At 37.3% G+C, this 13,742-nt stretch overlaps 1 protein-coding gene across 3 annotated transcripts in view; it reads left to right on the plus strand.

Annotated features, from left to right (window-relative positions):
* wnk1b (WNK lysine deficient protein kinase 1b) overlaps nt 1-13,742 on the plus strand; it is a 172,235-nt gene that overhangs the window by 60,655 nt on the left and 97,838 nt on the right. For all 3 annotated transcript variants that reach the window (XM_055231800.1, XM_055231801.1, XM_055231802.1), the window contains exon 3: nt 12,405-12,577. In XM_055231800.1, the coding sequence (XP_055087775.1) occupies nt 12,405-12,577 (173 nt within the window). The remainder of the gene's footprint in view (nt 1-12,404; nt 12,578-13,742) is intronic.

Here is a 13,742-nt window from a genome sequence, read left to right on the forward strand (position 1 = left end):
ACAATTTACTTTTCCACCAGCATTCTGACCAGAACTGAAGAAGCGGCTTGGATGAGCACTTCACTCTTCACTCTTACAATTTGTCCAGTTGACAGATTTAAACTTTGCTTTACTTTTCTTTCTCACATTTTTGCTCTGTCTCAAACACACCTTTGCTAAATGGTCAAATCTAAAAGATCCAAAGAGTCTCTGGTCCCTCTGAGCAGTTGTTGATTTATGATAGCCATTATGGGAAATGTCTCATGTTTCAAATTTGTCTTGACTCAGACAGGTTTTTAGTGTCTAATCCAACACATATGACCCCCTATAGCACTAATTCTGAGCAGGTTTAGTTGATTAGTTTAACTGTTGTAATGTTAAACGAGCATCCATATGTTACTTTGATAAAATATTAAAAAGAGTTATCTTAAATTCTGAACTACAAATATCAGGACTTTATTACATGCCTCTTACATCTCAACTGGAAGAGTGAATCGAGTCTCGAAATCTGTAATTAAAGCTGCAACTTTTCTGGCAGAGGGTCTGCTATCTCCTTGTTTCCATGAAGATGTTACTGCTATGGTTGAAATATTCCACTGTATGGCATTAAACTGATCTATTTTGCATATTTAATTACATGTTGTTTTTTATTGCATAGATTTGATATGTAACTTGGCCTGGTGATGCCACCTGCTTGTCTCCATTGATAAAAGTCCAGTAGTTTTAGAGAATTATCATTGTGTAACTTTTTTGTACAAAAAATAAATGTTCTTTTGGTTATAATCTTCTCCAGTATGAAACATTCTCTACTGAGACACATAACACATATGTATCTCAGTAGAGAATGTTTCAAAGTATAGTTTTAACTTTCTATTTCCATTAAATCATACATATGTTGTGACACATTCAGAAAATTACATACTGTACCTTTAACACTCCCATTTATATGTCAATCAAAGTAAAATACACTTATATACAGTTTTTGGTATCTGATTTATTTAGTGAATCTGTGCTCCTTGTGGATTTTCATTGCTCTATCACAGACAAAGCAGAGTATTGTTCAGGGCTAATCTCTAATCAGACTGCACCTCTGTTCACCTGATCTCAGATTGGGCTATTATTAGATTAGGATTTGTTTAATATTCTGAAGGTCATGAGAGTTTTCTATAATATAATTTTCACAAGAAAAAGACACTATTGAAATGTATCCAACATCTCTTGTTTCCACATTGCTCAGGCTCTGATTGGTTATCTCTAGCAGTTGTTTCCTATAATATATAGCCTAGCATTATTTAGCATTCACAAAGATTCTGTGTAGAACATCAACAAAAGCAAATATATGTGTTATATTTTGATTATGTGCTAAACTAGTATACTTGCTAACCAGTAAAAGTGAGATCCTTCAATACTCCAATAACCCTTTAAATCACTGACTGGTTTTGAAAAAAAAAGATAGTATTCACACAATCTGTTTCTATATGCTCCTTCCATACTTTTCAAAATTCAAATGTTGCATGTCACATAATGTTTGAAACTTTGCATACAGATATTTTCCAGATAACATTTTCAGTTATATCATGCATGGCCAGTTTAAACCTGTTTTTCATCTTGTCTCTGTGTCATTGGTATACAGTATTACCCACTTTTATACTTTGTTCTGTGTGGCTGCTTTTTCTCATAAGGATTAAGGAGTAAATCAAAAAGGATTATCACATATTTCCTGCTTTTTTAAACTATTCTCAGATTGAGAACTTTTGACTTTCTCTACTCAAGAGCAGGGCTGGGTTTCACATTAGCCAGCCCAATGCAATTTTGGTTGTCAGTTTTGGAAGACAAAATTTTTTCTTTACTACTTCATCTAGTACATTGAAACTAACTTACTATGACCAACAACATGGTTCCCAATAAAACTGTACAAGCTGAATTATTATAGCCTTGTTGTTCTGGGGTGGTCTGATTGCCTGTAATCACTTATTTAGTCCATAATTTGTCCTGGTTTATCCGCCTGAGACCTGGTGTCCTCATATGTGGACAACACATTTTGGGTTGTGTAGGCCACAATATACATTTTTAGAAGAAGAATAACAGCATACAAGAACAGCAACAATGCAAATGTATTATATATGTTTAGAATATTTTTATTTATTTTTATTTTTCTTCCTGCTCCTGTCAGCAGCTCTTCACATGAGACACATTGTTCGAAGAGGCACAATTGTTGTTTCTCATTTTGTTTTTACATTCAGGACAAATGTTGCTGTGTTCAGGGTCTTAATAAATAGTTTTTGTAAATCATTATTCAAATGTTTTATCAAAATGATTAAAATGTCCACGTATGATTTACATAATTTTTCTCAAAAACTACTTAATGTAAAAAGATAATTCTTTGTATTTACACTGATCAGGTCCCAGTCAGCCCAAATAACAAAGATAAATTAATAAAGCATGTCATGCAAGAGCTCGGGTCTCAGGAGGTTAAAGTCATCTTGAGTCTTGAGATGTGGCATTCACACTTGAGTTGGTTTGATCCTGGTTCAAGCTCAGTTTAGTCCTGTTCTAGCTGTGGTGTAGTCTTAATTTAGTTCCAGTTGTGATGTGTGTGTAGAGGTGGTCAGATAATCAAAATATCATCAGTATTGTGAAAGCTGTTATGAGGATACAACATGCAAAAAAATTGTTTATCGTTTATGCTTCAAAAAGATGGTTAAAAATTAAAAAAGGAAAAAAAAAAAATTTTTTGTAAACTTCCAAACAAAGGCATAAAAAATGACATATTTGCACTTTTGTAGGTAATTTTGTATTGTGTAGTCTTAATGGACCTGTACCTAATTTTTCCCCCCATGTATTTGAGCAAAATGTGACTTGCCCCAGTACAGATATGAGCTGCACAGTAACAGTAGGTTGATATGGTAATTATCGTGATAGGCCTACTGCAAACTGTTTAAAATTAACTAGTTCTGTTTTTCACATTTTGAAAACGGTAAGAATCAGGTACAGTGGCTTTAAACTTAAAAAAAGAATACATTTCAAGACACGTTTTAGCACATTTGTAGGATTGCCATTATCTGGCTTGATATTAGGATATTAATTTTTAATATCTTGTGTGTGTGCGCGCAAGTTCTCTAATTGTTCTCACTTTCAAAGCCTGAGAATGTTTCAAAATAGTTATAGGCTTATTTCAAATAAAGCTGTTTGAAATTAGCAGTAAACATGATGACATTATCAATAAGGATGTTCAGCATGAGTAATAATGTGGTGCGTTGGTACGACAGCATTGGTACATGTGGTCTCTGCATCAGTTGAACTCCCTTTCAAAACAATAGGCCTGTCTCAGTGACAGGGCGAGATGGCTCCTATTGTTTAGCTCTATACGGTCCTCAGAAACAACCCTCCTCCTGTGCAGACTGAATGCATAGGTTTGTATGACAAATGAGAACATATGACTGCTATGCTGTGGTACATGGAGGATCAGAACTCAAACAATTGAGCTTTTATGTTGAGAATCAGACATGCATGTTATAAAGAGCTTGTAATCTAATATAGGTAAAGAAATATATTAAAATTATTAGAAAGAATTATTAGATTAGGGTGATGATATTGACATAAATCAGTATATGATTTATGGTCATGATTTGTTTTTGTTTTTTTATCCCAATGATAATATTCAAATTATATTTGGGCAATCCATCCATTTACTTGCCTCACCAGCCAGTCCCTTCTACATTCCAGAAAGGTGTAGAACTGGACAATAGTGGGTGAAAATTCTCCATTCTAACTTGGGCACGTGGTACTGACTTGCCATTTATTGGCTGAATTTCATGAATTGGCAATTAGTCTGCATTTATGTTAAGAAATGTATATTTAGCCATTATTATTTGTTTTTAATGAGACAAAATAAAATTGAATAAATTATGACACAAAATATTTTGTCATATTGCCCAGCCATGTGTTGCATATTTCCAAAACAAACATTTAAATACCGTATATTTATATTATTTATTTATATATTTTATGTTTATATTTTATGTTGCACAAAAATCTAAACATAAATAGTTACAAATAAGAGTGAAGAGTAAAACCCTTTCAGCCATATGCACAACTAAACAGAACTGTTTTGTGCCTGGATTTAAACATTGTCAAAGTAGAGGCCTTTCTCACATCTTCAGGAAGGGGATGCACATCCTCAGCAAGTGGCCGGTCCCTGAAGTCCTCAGAGTACGAGATGGTTCATATGGCACTAACATGTCAGAGATATACTTTGGACCTAGGCCATGGAGAGACTTGTACACAAGCAGAGCTGCTTTAAAGTCTCTTCTTTGAGCTACAGGAAGCTAGTGCAGAGACCTGAGCACAGGACTTATGATAGTTTGCATACAGAAATTTTCCACATCTTCAGTTACTGTGCATGGACAATTTTTATTTGTCTCTCTGTGTCATGAATTTTTAATATCACTCACACTTTTTCTGTTTGTTCTGCTTGGCTGCCAACTCTCAGAAGGATTAGAACACATGTCAGGAAGTATCTGAATATGTTCCGGGACTACGGATTAAAAACGTCAAAATATATTCTGAAGTATAAATGCTATTGAAATGATAAGCCATGTTTACAAAAACAGATTACTCACAAAGACATGCAGATTATAATCCACAATACATGTTTTACATTTTTCTTCTCTTGCCTTGATCATGTTTTTATGTGAAAATTAAAAACAGTAACAGCATTTTTCACTCCAGATGCCCTATGATGATTCAAACAACCATACATTTTAAATGAATGAAGCTATGTAACATAAAATATCTTGTCCAGGGACACACTCAGGTGAGATTTAAATCAACAAACCTGTTTCTGGCCACTTAATCTACTCTATGTTGTTAATTATTGGCCAAAGCTTCTCTAATTTACACAATAGCTATGATTTGACAAATCATAACCACTTTAGTTAATCAGGGGCAGACCAAGAATGTGCAAGGAGGGTAAGTCATCGGGTTTAGTGCGAGAGCCCTATTATAAATGTGCAATTTTGAGGAAAATGGCATAAATCATGTAGTAAACAATAATGTATAGACAAGTAAGTGGTATTGAAAATTAGAGTTCATTGAGCTTGAATTTTGATTGAAGACCCCAAGGAATAATAGATGGCTCAGTAGCACAACCTCAAAAATTGATTTACATTGCACCAATGGGAGCTTGGCCCAGAAAAATGTCATCATAGACAAATGAAACTGAGCATCCATAGTAGGTCACATCAGGACATATAAAAAATGATATTATAGCCTCTTTCTAAACCCTACAGGAAGTCGGCCAAACCCAGAATTGACTAAATCACACATCGTAATCTTTTAACAACTCCTCCAATCTCCTTTTCATCTCCTTTTCATCAAAAACACTTCAAACTTGGCCAAAAGGCACAAAACATGTGTGCAATAAAAGCATATCAGTTATCTTTGAAATAAAATGTTGAGCAGAGTCATGGTGATTTTTCAACAAAATGTCAATTTTTGGAAAAAAAAAAAAGAAGAGATTTGTTTCCCAAACATTGTTGTGTTTGAATAGACTCAATGAAGCGCTCATGCACATTTCCGAGCTGGACATAATGGCATGCACATTAGGGTTGTATCTTTTAAGTTGGGAAGGGCAATGTAAGTAGAAAAGGTAGGATCTTTGGTGGGGCGTGTACCCGGCAGTTGCTGGGATGTTGTCCCAGGCTTGGGCCTAATTAAAACTGCATTTGAGGCGTGTAAAATGGCAAAAATCAAGTAGTAAACACATACTAGTAACCGGAATCAAAAATTAGAACTTGTTGAGCTCTGATTGTCACCAAAGACCCTGAGGAAAAATAATAAACACGACTCGGTAGCGCTCCCTCAAACTTTGATTTTCATGGGGCCAGGTGGCGGGTCCACGGGAGGGCGGTTCCACGGGAGGGCGGGTCCGTGTCACTCCTTCATGATGGGCCAGACCGAGCCCCATGGGGAAAGGCCTGGCCACCAGGTGCTCGCTGCCGATCAGTGATGTTTTGGAACTGTCGCTGGGCAACACGGACTTTCAACTTCCTCCAAAGATTTTCTATGGGGTCGAGATCTACACACTGGCTAGGCCACTCCAGGACCTTGAAATGCTTCTAACGAAGCCACTCCTTCGTTTCCCGGGCAGTGTGTTTGGGACCATTGTCATGCTGGCAGACCCAGCCATGTTTCATCTTCAATGCCCTTGCTGATGGAAGGAGGTTTTCACTCAAAATCTCACGATAGATGGCCCCATTCATTCTTTCCTTTACATTCATCAATCGTCATGGTCCCTTTGCAGAAAAACAGCCCTAAAGCTTGATGTTTCCACCCCCATGCTTCATAGTAGATATGGTGTTCTTTGGATGCAACTCAGCAGTCTCTCTCCTCTAAACACGACAAGTTGCGTTTTTACCAAAAAAGTTCTATTTTGGTTTCATCTGATCATATGACATTCTCCGTATCCTCTTCTGGATCATCCAAATGCTCTCTAAAACTTCAGATGGGCCTCGACATGTACTAGCTTAATCAGGGGGACACAGCTGGCACTACAGGATTTGAGTCCCTGGTGGCGTAGTGTGTTACTGATGGTAGCCTTTGTTACTTTGGTCCCAGCTCTCTGCAGGTCATTCACTAGGTACCCCTGTGTTGTTCTGGGATTTTTGCTCACCATTATTGTGGTCATTTTGACCCCACAGGGTGAGATTTTGTGGGGAGCCCCAGATTGCGGGAGGTTATCAGTGATCTTGTATGTCTTTCATTTTCTAATTGCTGGTGCCATTATACAAGTAAGAAGTGGAGTTACAGGTCTGTGAGCCAGAAATCTTGCTTGTTTGTACGTGACCAAATACTTATTTTACCAAAGAATTTACCAATTACTTCATAAAAAAATGTACTATGTGATTTCCTGGATTCCTGGAGTCTCTTATAGTTAAAGTGTACCTATGATGAAAATGACAGGCCTCCCTCGTCTTTTTAAGTGGTAGAACTTGCACAGTTGATGGCAAATTTTGACAATTTTGTAAAAAAAAAAAATGCAATTGGATTTTACAAAGTAGTAAAAAGTAGTATTCTCTTCAGTTGTAAATGACTCCAGGAGCATTGACATTTGAGAGAAGACATGCATTTCAGAACATGTTTTGTCAAAATCTGAACTAGAGGTATAAAAACACATTTTGTACAGATATATTGTCTAAGCAGCTCTTGACTTTTAAATATACCTACTGCATGCTGTCTGCATCTAATAATAAAGCATCTGATTATCAGGAAGGGTGCTGTTAGCATGCTAATTGTTTTTAGCTTGAACGTGAGCCCAAAACTCTGCTCTGGTCTCTGAAAATTATGATGTGTCATTGCTGTGAATAATGCTCAGAACGCATAAGGTAAGTGAGGAATAACTTTGGACCACTGCAAACCATTAACAATGTTTATTTATTTATTTATTTTTTGGCGATTTTAAGACAGATCACGCATGGTACTTTTACAGTAATTTGTTAAATCTCATTATAGTCTTGGTTAAGTTGAACCCTTTCTACTTTATTGTACGAACTATCAGCTCTTGCGGTTCTTGTCCTTATTTGCCTATATACACTGCCTGGCCAAAAAAAAAAGTTGCCACCTGCATTTTACTAAGCAAATTGGTACAGTTGCTGCAGTTGGTCAGGTCTAGGTTCAGCAACAGTATGTGCTCAAAGAATGAGGTCACTGACTACCTGAATATACTGAATGACCAAGTTATACCATTGATGGATTTTTTCTTCCCTGATGACACGGGCATATTCCAAGATGACAATGCCAGGATTCATTGGGCTCAAATTGTGAAAGAGTGGTTCAGGGAGCATGAGACATCATTTTTATCATCCAGACCTTAACCCCAGTGAGAATCTTTGGAATGTGAAGGCTTTGCACAGTGGTCAGACTCTACCATCATCAATGCAAGATCTTGGTGTAAAAATCATACAACATCAGATTGAAATAAATCTTGTGACATTGTAGAAGTTTATCGAAACAATGCCACAGCAAATGCTTCCATAATCAAAGCTAAAGGCGGTCCAATGAAATATTAGAGTGTGTAACCTTTTTTTTTTTTTGGTGGTGACTTTTTTTTTTTGGCCAGGCAGTGTAGCTCATTAACATGTAACCACAGTTTCACATTTACTGCACAGTCTATGTCATTTATTTAAACCTCACTTATGTCTGGGGTGGTGATTGTTGTGAATAATTTTCAAATTACTGCCTTAGCCCCCTACTTTGTTACTGGAACTTATTTGTCTTAATTTGGACCTGGTTTCTCATTTTCCTCTTTCTGTCTGTCTCTCTCTTCCTAACTCGACCCTCTTAAAGCGACCCCTCTCCATCTCTCTCCCTTCACTTTTGTTTTTTGAAGTAATTCGCTGAGATTCCTTCAAATCTTTGTAAAGAGTTCATAAGAGGGGGCTTAAATTAGGTCATTTTAACTATAGGCAAGTGTCGAACAGTTTGACAATGCAAATGTAAAATGAAAAATTGGAATTGAACTGACTCAGTAAAGCTGCAACTATTTTGGTTTTATAAAGTATTAATGACTAATTATCTCCACAGTGGGAGTGTACAATATTGATAAAAATTTAATGACTTGTTTTTTTTGCTTTGATGAACGATAACAATACTGAGGTGATCATGCAGTTTCCTCTCCACAGATCTGACCTGTAACTTTGCTTGGTGGTGTGTCTTTATTGTCCCCGCAGGGAATTTTGTCCTCTACACTTGACCCATCCTTCAGCGCTGCCAGGGTAACCTGTCAGGAGCAGTCTACAGATCTTGAGGTAGTCGTGGTCAAGACTACCCAGACATAGGAAGAATAATGCAAAATCTACACAGAAAGGCCTGTGTAAATCAAACCCGGAACCTTCTTGTTGTGTGGTGTGAGTGTTAGCAATTCAGCCACCCTGCCGCTGGTCAGTTTATTGTCATACTGTAGATTAGGGTTGTCAAAAATATCAGAAATTAGACACCAATTGAAACAAAAAGTATCAGAACTAGATACTCATTTGAGCAGGTATCGTATCAATATTAAAAAAGTCACATTTACAGGACAGAAATAAACCTTTCCTGAATAGCTAGATGTTGAGATGTATCAGAACAAGTATAAGACCACATAGTTAAGTATACACCCACGGACCACATGGAAAATACCTGGATGACAAAATCACATTCTATTGTCTGCGAGTGTTTTTAATCATCATTGTGGTATCGGAATCTCTATTGGGTATTGAGTTTATTCCTTTGAAAATTTAACTTTTATTATTATGTCAACATTACTGTGGATCATTCAGGCAAATTGATAACGTGTCCCTGGAGACAAGCATTTGGCTGACCCTGTACCAGAAAAGTTACACAGTGCACCTTTAAATAACTGCCTTTTTACTTGAAGAATATTTTTGCCCTCCACTGTTGTTAGGTCCGATCCCCGACAGGGCGTAGGGCCTATTGCTTCCGCAACGATGAGTGCATGGGCAAAGCCCATTGACTCAATGTTGACAAAGGCAGCGTGAAGTGCTCATGTGTCCAAACACACTCCTGGCATCGAGCCCTATCCAAGCACCCATTGCCACATTTCTGGCCTAAACCTACTCATAATGAAAGAAACTACATTGGCACAATAGTGCCCCCTACATAATATCTAATATATTTGTATGGAGGACCAAAAATTTAGTTTTCCGAAATGTTACCAAATTTGACACAACATTCCATTGGGTCAACCTAATCAAGAAAGTCAATCAGACCTATGTGTTTTTTTGCCAAGCTGCCAATGTTATCCTAATGGGAATGCTCCCACATTTTCCCATTCATCAGAAAAATATTAGTTTTATGGAATAGTGAATTGGCACAATGACTCTTCATGTCATCCTGATCAAAAAAGCCAATTGTAAACATATCATATTTTTCACTGGGTTGACATGGCAATGCACAAAACAGACAAAGTTATCCTAATGGGAAAATGTCCTAATTTTCGTACATTTCAAAGTCTTAACGACTTATTACCTTCAATGACCAACATAAAATTTGGCACAGTGATTCTTCAGGTTGTTCCCATCAAAAAAGGTCCAGGGGGCCAAGTTTGTATTTTGCACGGTGTCGCCATGGCGATGCCTGGAAAAACCCATGTTTTTGCATTATGTGTATCAATCCTTCCACTCTGTGTAGACTTTGTTTAGTGAAAAGTACAGCCCAAAGCTGCAATAACACGGACAAAACTGGCATGTTAGCACTTCCTGTAGGGAGTGCTGGGTCGGGCGAGTACGAAGCATGGCCCGTGAGGGCCGTTCGATGCCGCTTGTAGTTTTAATCTGTATTTACTTCTTCTCATCTATATTGAGCTCCTCAGTGTGGCTTGTCAAAATGTGCCTGAAGAGGGGGATTTTTTTGTCTCAAAACTGGAGTCTCATGATATTTTGGAGAACGCAAGAAATGGAACAGGAGAAAGAAATATATCAGTCCAAACAAGAGCTCCTCTGTGCCATTTTAGGTCATTGAAATCTAATCATTGCTCAGCTATAACACTAGGTCTCGACCATTTGGGAAGAATATCAAGTATTGCGATTGACATGCAACCTATGGTTTAATAATATGATTTATTGTTATTGTTATTATTATTATTATTAGTGTACTGGAAATATATGTAATATAAATTACAATTTGAATGGATGCTAATTGCATCCATTCAAATTGTAATTTCAATTTGACTAAGATTAACTTTGCAGCCTCATATAGTCCTGCTCAGCATTGGTTTGGACATGAAGTGGAAATGCATACATAACTGACAAAGCGATTTTAATAATTCATTTGGAAGACCCCATAGACCAGCTGACTCCTCACTGCTTCATTGACCATTGTAAAGATACAGATGCACTAAATGAGATGTTAGACCAGAGTGTAGTGAACAAGGCCATGGCTAAGTGCTGCTGGGAAATTTAATACCAGCTTTCAGTCACATGCCTGCCAGCTCTGGTCAGGTGACTTTGGTCATTTGATTATAAAGAGATGGGTGAGAGGGAGAGGGTTATGGGTGATAGTAGACAATAGAGCTATAATGTGCCTGTCTAATAATAAAACCCGCTAACTCTGTAGTTGAGATCTCTACTAGTATGTTCTGAAATGTATGGGGTTGTTGTTACAGTTGCAAAAAATCTAGAGTATAGAGAATAAAACTCATCTAAAAATAAATGGAAGATATAAGTTTACAGATACAAGCAAGTGTTGGACTTTCCATGAGAAAACTGTAATCAATACTGCAATGCACTATGCAACTAAATCTATGGAGCTAGTAAATTACTAGGCTTTACAAAAATCTAATTCAAGTAATTATAAGTAAGGCTGCCCAATATATCTTCATCAAATTGCAATCACCTTTTCGCAATTAGAATGTGCACTATAAACAACAAAATATTCTGTCTAATTGGGGGGTAAAAATAGGTTTCCCTGAAGTTTAAACCATTACAAAACATTGCAAATGGGATTTGTGTATTAGTTTAGTAGTTCATATGGACATGAAAATAGAAATTTGCACTGAGAACCAAATTTGCAAAAAAAAAAAAGTAAAACAAAACACTATTGGCAATTATACAATATGTGACAGCAGATGTGTTCAGAGCAGTAGAGACTTGTCCTTCTTAGACCTGTTTCTCTGTGTCATATGATATAGATGAGGCCCAGCATTACACAAGCACAACATCACGTCATTGCCTGGAGAGTCCTGAACAGTTTGAGGTGGCTCATAAGACTATTATAATGTACTATGCTTTTTATGCTTAAAACAAACCTTTATATAAACACCTGCACCTGCTTCTGCAACGATGAGTGCATGGGCCCCCCGTCGCCCATTGACTCAATGTTGATGCTGACATGCTAGCAGGAACAAATATGCATATGCATATGTTGCTAGGATACAGGAGTCAGGGCAGGGGGCGAAGGGGGGCACGAAGTTGTGCGTGAAGCACACAACTTCGTGAAGACATTCTGCGACGTTGCGGAAGCAATAGGCCCTACGCCCTGTATGGGCTCGGGCCTAATAATACATTTTTTTTTCCGCCCATTATTTTTCTCCTAAACCATTGAAGCTAAAGTCATGTGACTTTCTCAGATTGTGCTCCATTGAGGCTGGGCTACTGAGCTGTCTTTCAATAGTTTTTCGCAAGGTCTTCACTCAAAATTATTTATGATTAAATCAACTCATTTCAGAAATGAAATGAGTTTGTTTTACCTTATTAACTTGAACTTCTTTGTTATTGATTGATGCCACTTAGTAATTCCTGCCTCTTATTGTTCCAAAAAGATCTATAGTCTATAGTGTAGGTTTCTAGAGATATTTCACTTGTGTCCATTCTGCTAGTATTGTAAGAACTTCTATCATAACTTCCTTCCTTTTTTTGTATTGTTTTTAGGACCGTAAGCTGTCAAAGTCCGAGCGTCAGCGCTTCAAAGAGGAGGCAGGCATGTTGAAGGGGCTGCAGCATCCTAACATTGTGCGATTCTACGACTCCTGGGAGGGCCCCTGCAAGGGGAAGAAATGCATTGTTCTTGTGACGGAGCTCATGACATCAGGGACCCTCAAAACGTGAGTAACTCTGTTCTGCTTCATGTGGAAATTAATTGGATTTTGGGGAGTTTTAGGTTTTGTTTATGTTCAAACCTCAAACATGATTCACAGAGAGAAAAATGTGCAGTATATGTTTCTAGAGATATTTCATTATGTCACACTACAAACCAATAACATCCTATTGGCTTGTATATTTGAGATAAGGGAAGGAAACTAGGTACATTTTGTGCATCTTTCTGTTCAAAAACAGTCAGCTGAGTGTGTGCTGCCTCCAGTGGTCACTCCAATTTCAAGTACTATGTGACATCACACAAGACTGCCCTTCCCCCTGTCTTACAGCTATAATTACTAATAGAAAGAACTATCATACATATAACAACACTTTAGATAAGTAATAATTTATACTACATTGTCAGACATGCTATGAACTGCATTATTATGCATTAAGTTATTTTCACTCCTCAGCAGCATGAGCAAACGTCCAAATATCGCCCTATGGTGGAGATTTAAGGCTGAGACCCGATAAGCTAAAATGGCTAAATATCGGCCCAATATATATCGGTCAACCGTTATATCGGTCTAGCTCTACTGACATACCAGTGACCAGTATCAAAAATTTTAACTCAATGACCTCTAATTTTGACCGAAGACCCCAAGAAAAAATAATGAAAGACGACTTGGTAGCACCACCTCAAACATTGATTTTCATGGGGCCAATATCAGGACATGACAAAAAATTATATTATGGCCCCTGCCTTAACCGTACAGGCCATATTGGATCAAACCTGGCAATGACAAAAGCACACATCCTTGCATTTAGGACATCTCCACACAAATTTGGTCATAACACACTTAACCAATGTGCAATTAGAGATGATCAAAAACGTTTTGGATATGACTTTGGGTGTGGTCATGGTGAATTTAACAAAATCGCTTTTTTTTTTTTAAATAAAAAAAAAAAAATTCTCTTTCACACTTTTTTTCCCCCAAAAAGCCGATACAGCATTTAATCAAATTTGTAAGCTGAACACAGTAATATGCAAATCATGGCACTATCTCACAAAATGATGCTCTAGCGACCTCTCAAAATTTTATTTTCAAAAATTCATCTATTTGTTGTGGACTTGTGAAAAAATTCACAGGGGCCTTATTTGTCCAACGTACATTTCCATCTTAAAGCCAC

This window comes from Periophthalmus magnuspinnatus, chromosome 23 (genome assembly GCF_009829125.3).
Source record: "Periophthalmus magnuspinnatus isolate fPerMag1 chromosome 23, fPerMag1.2.pri, whole genome shotgun sequence".
NCBI lineage: Eukaryota > Metazoa > Chordata > Actinopteri > Gobiiformes > Gobiidae > Periophthalmus > Periophthalmus magnuspinnatus.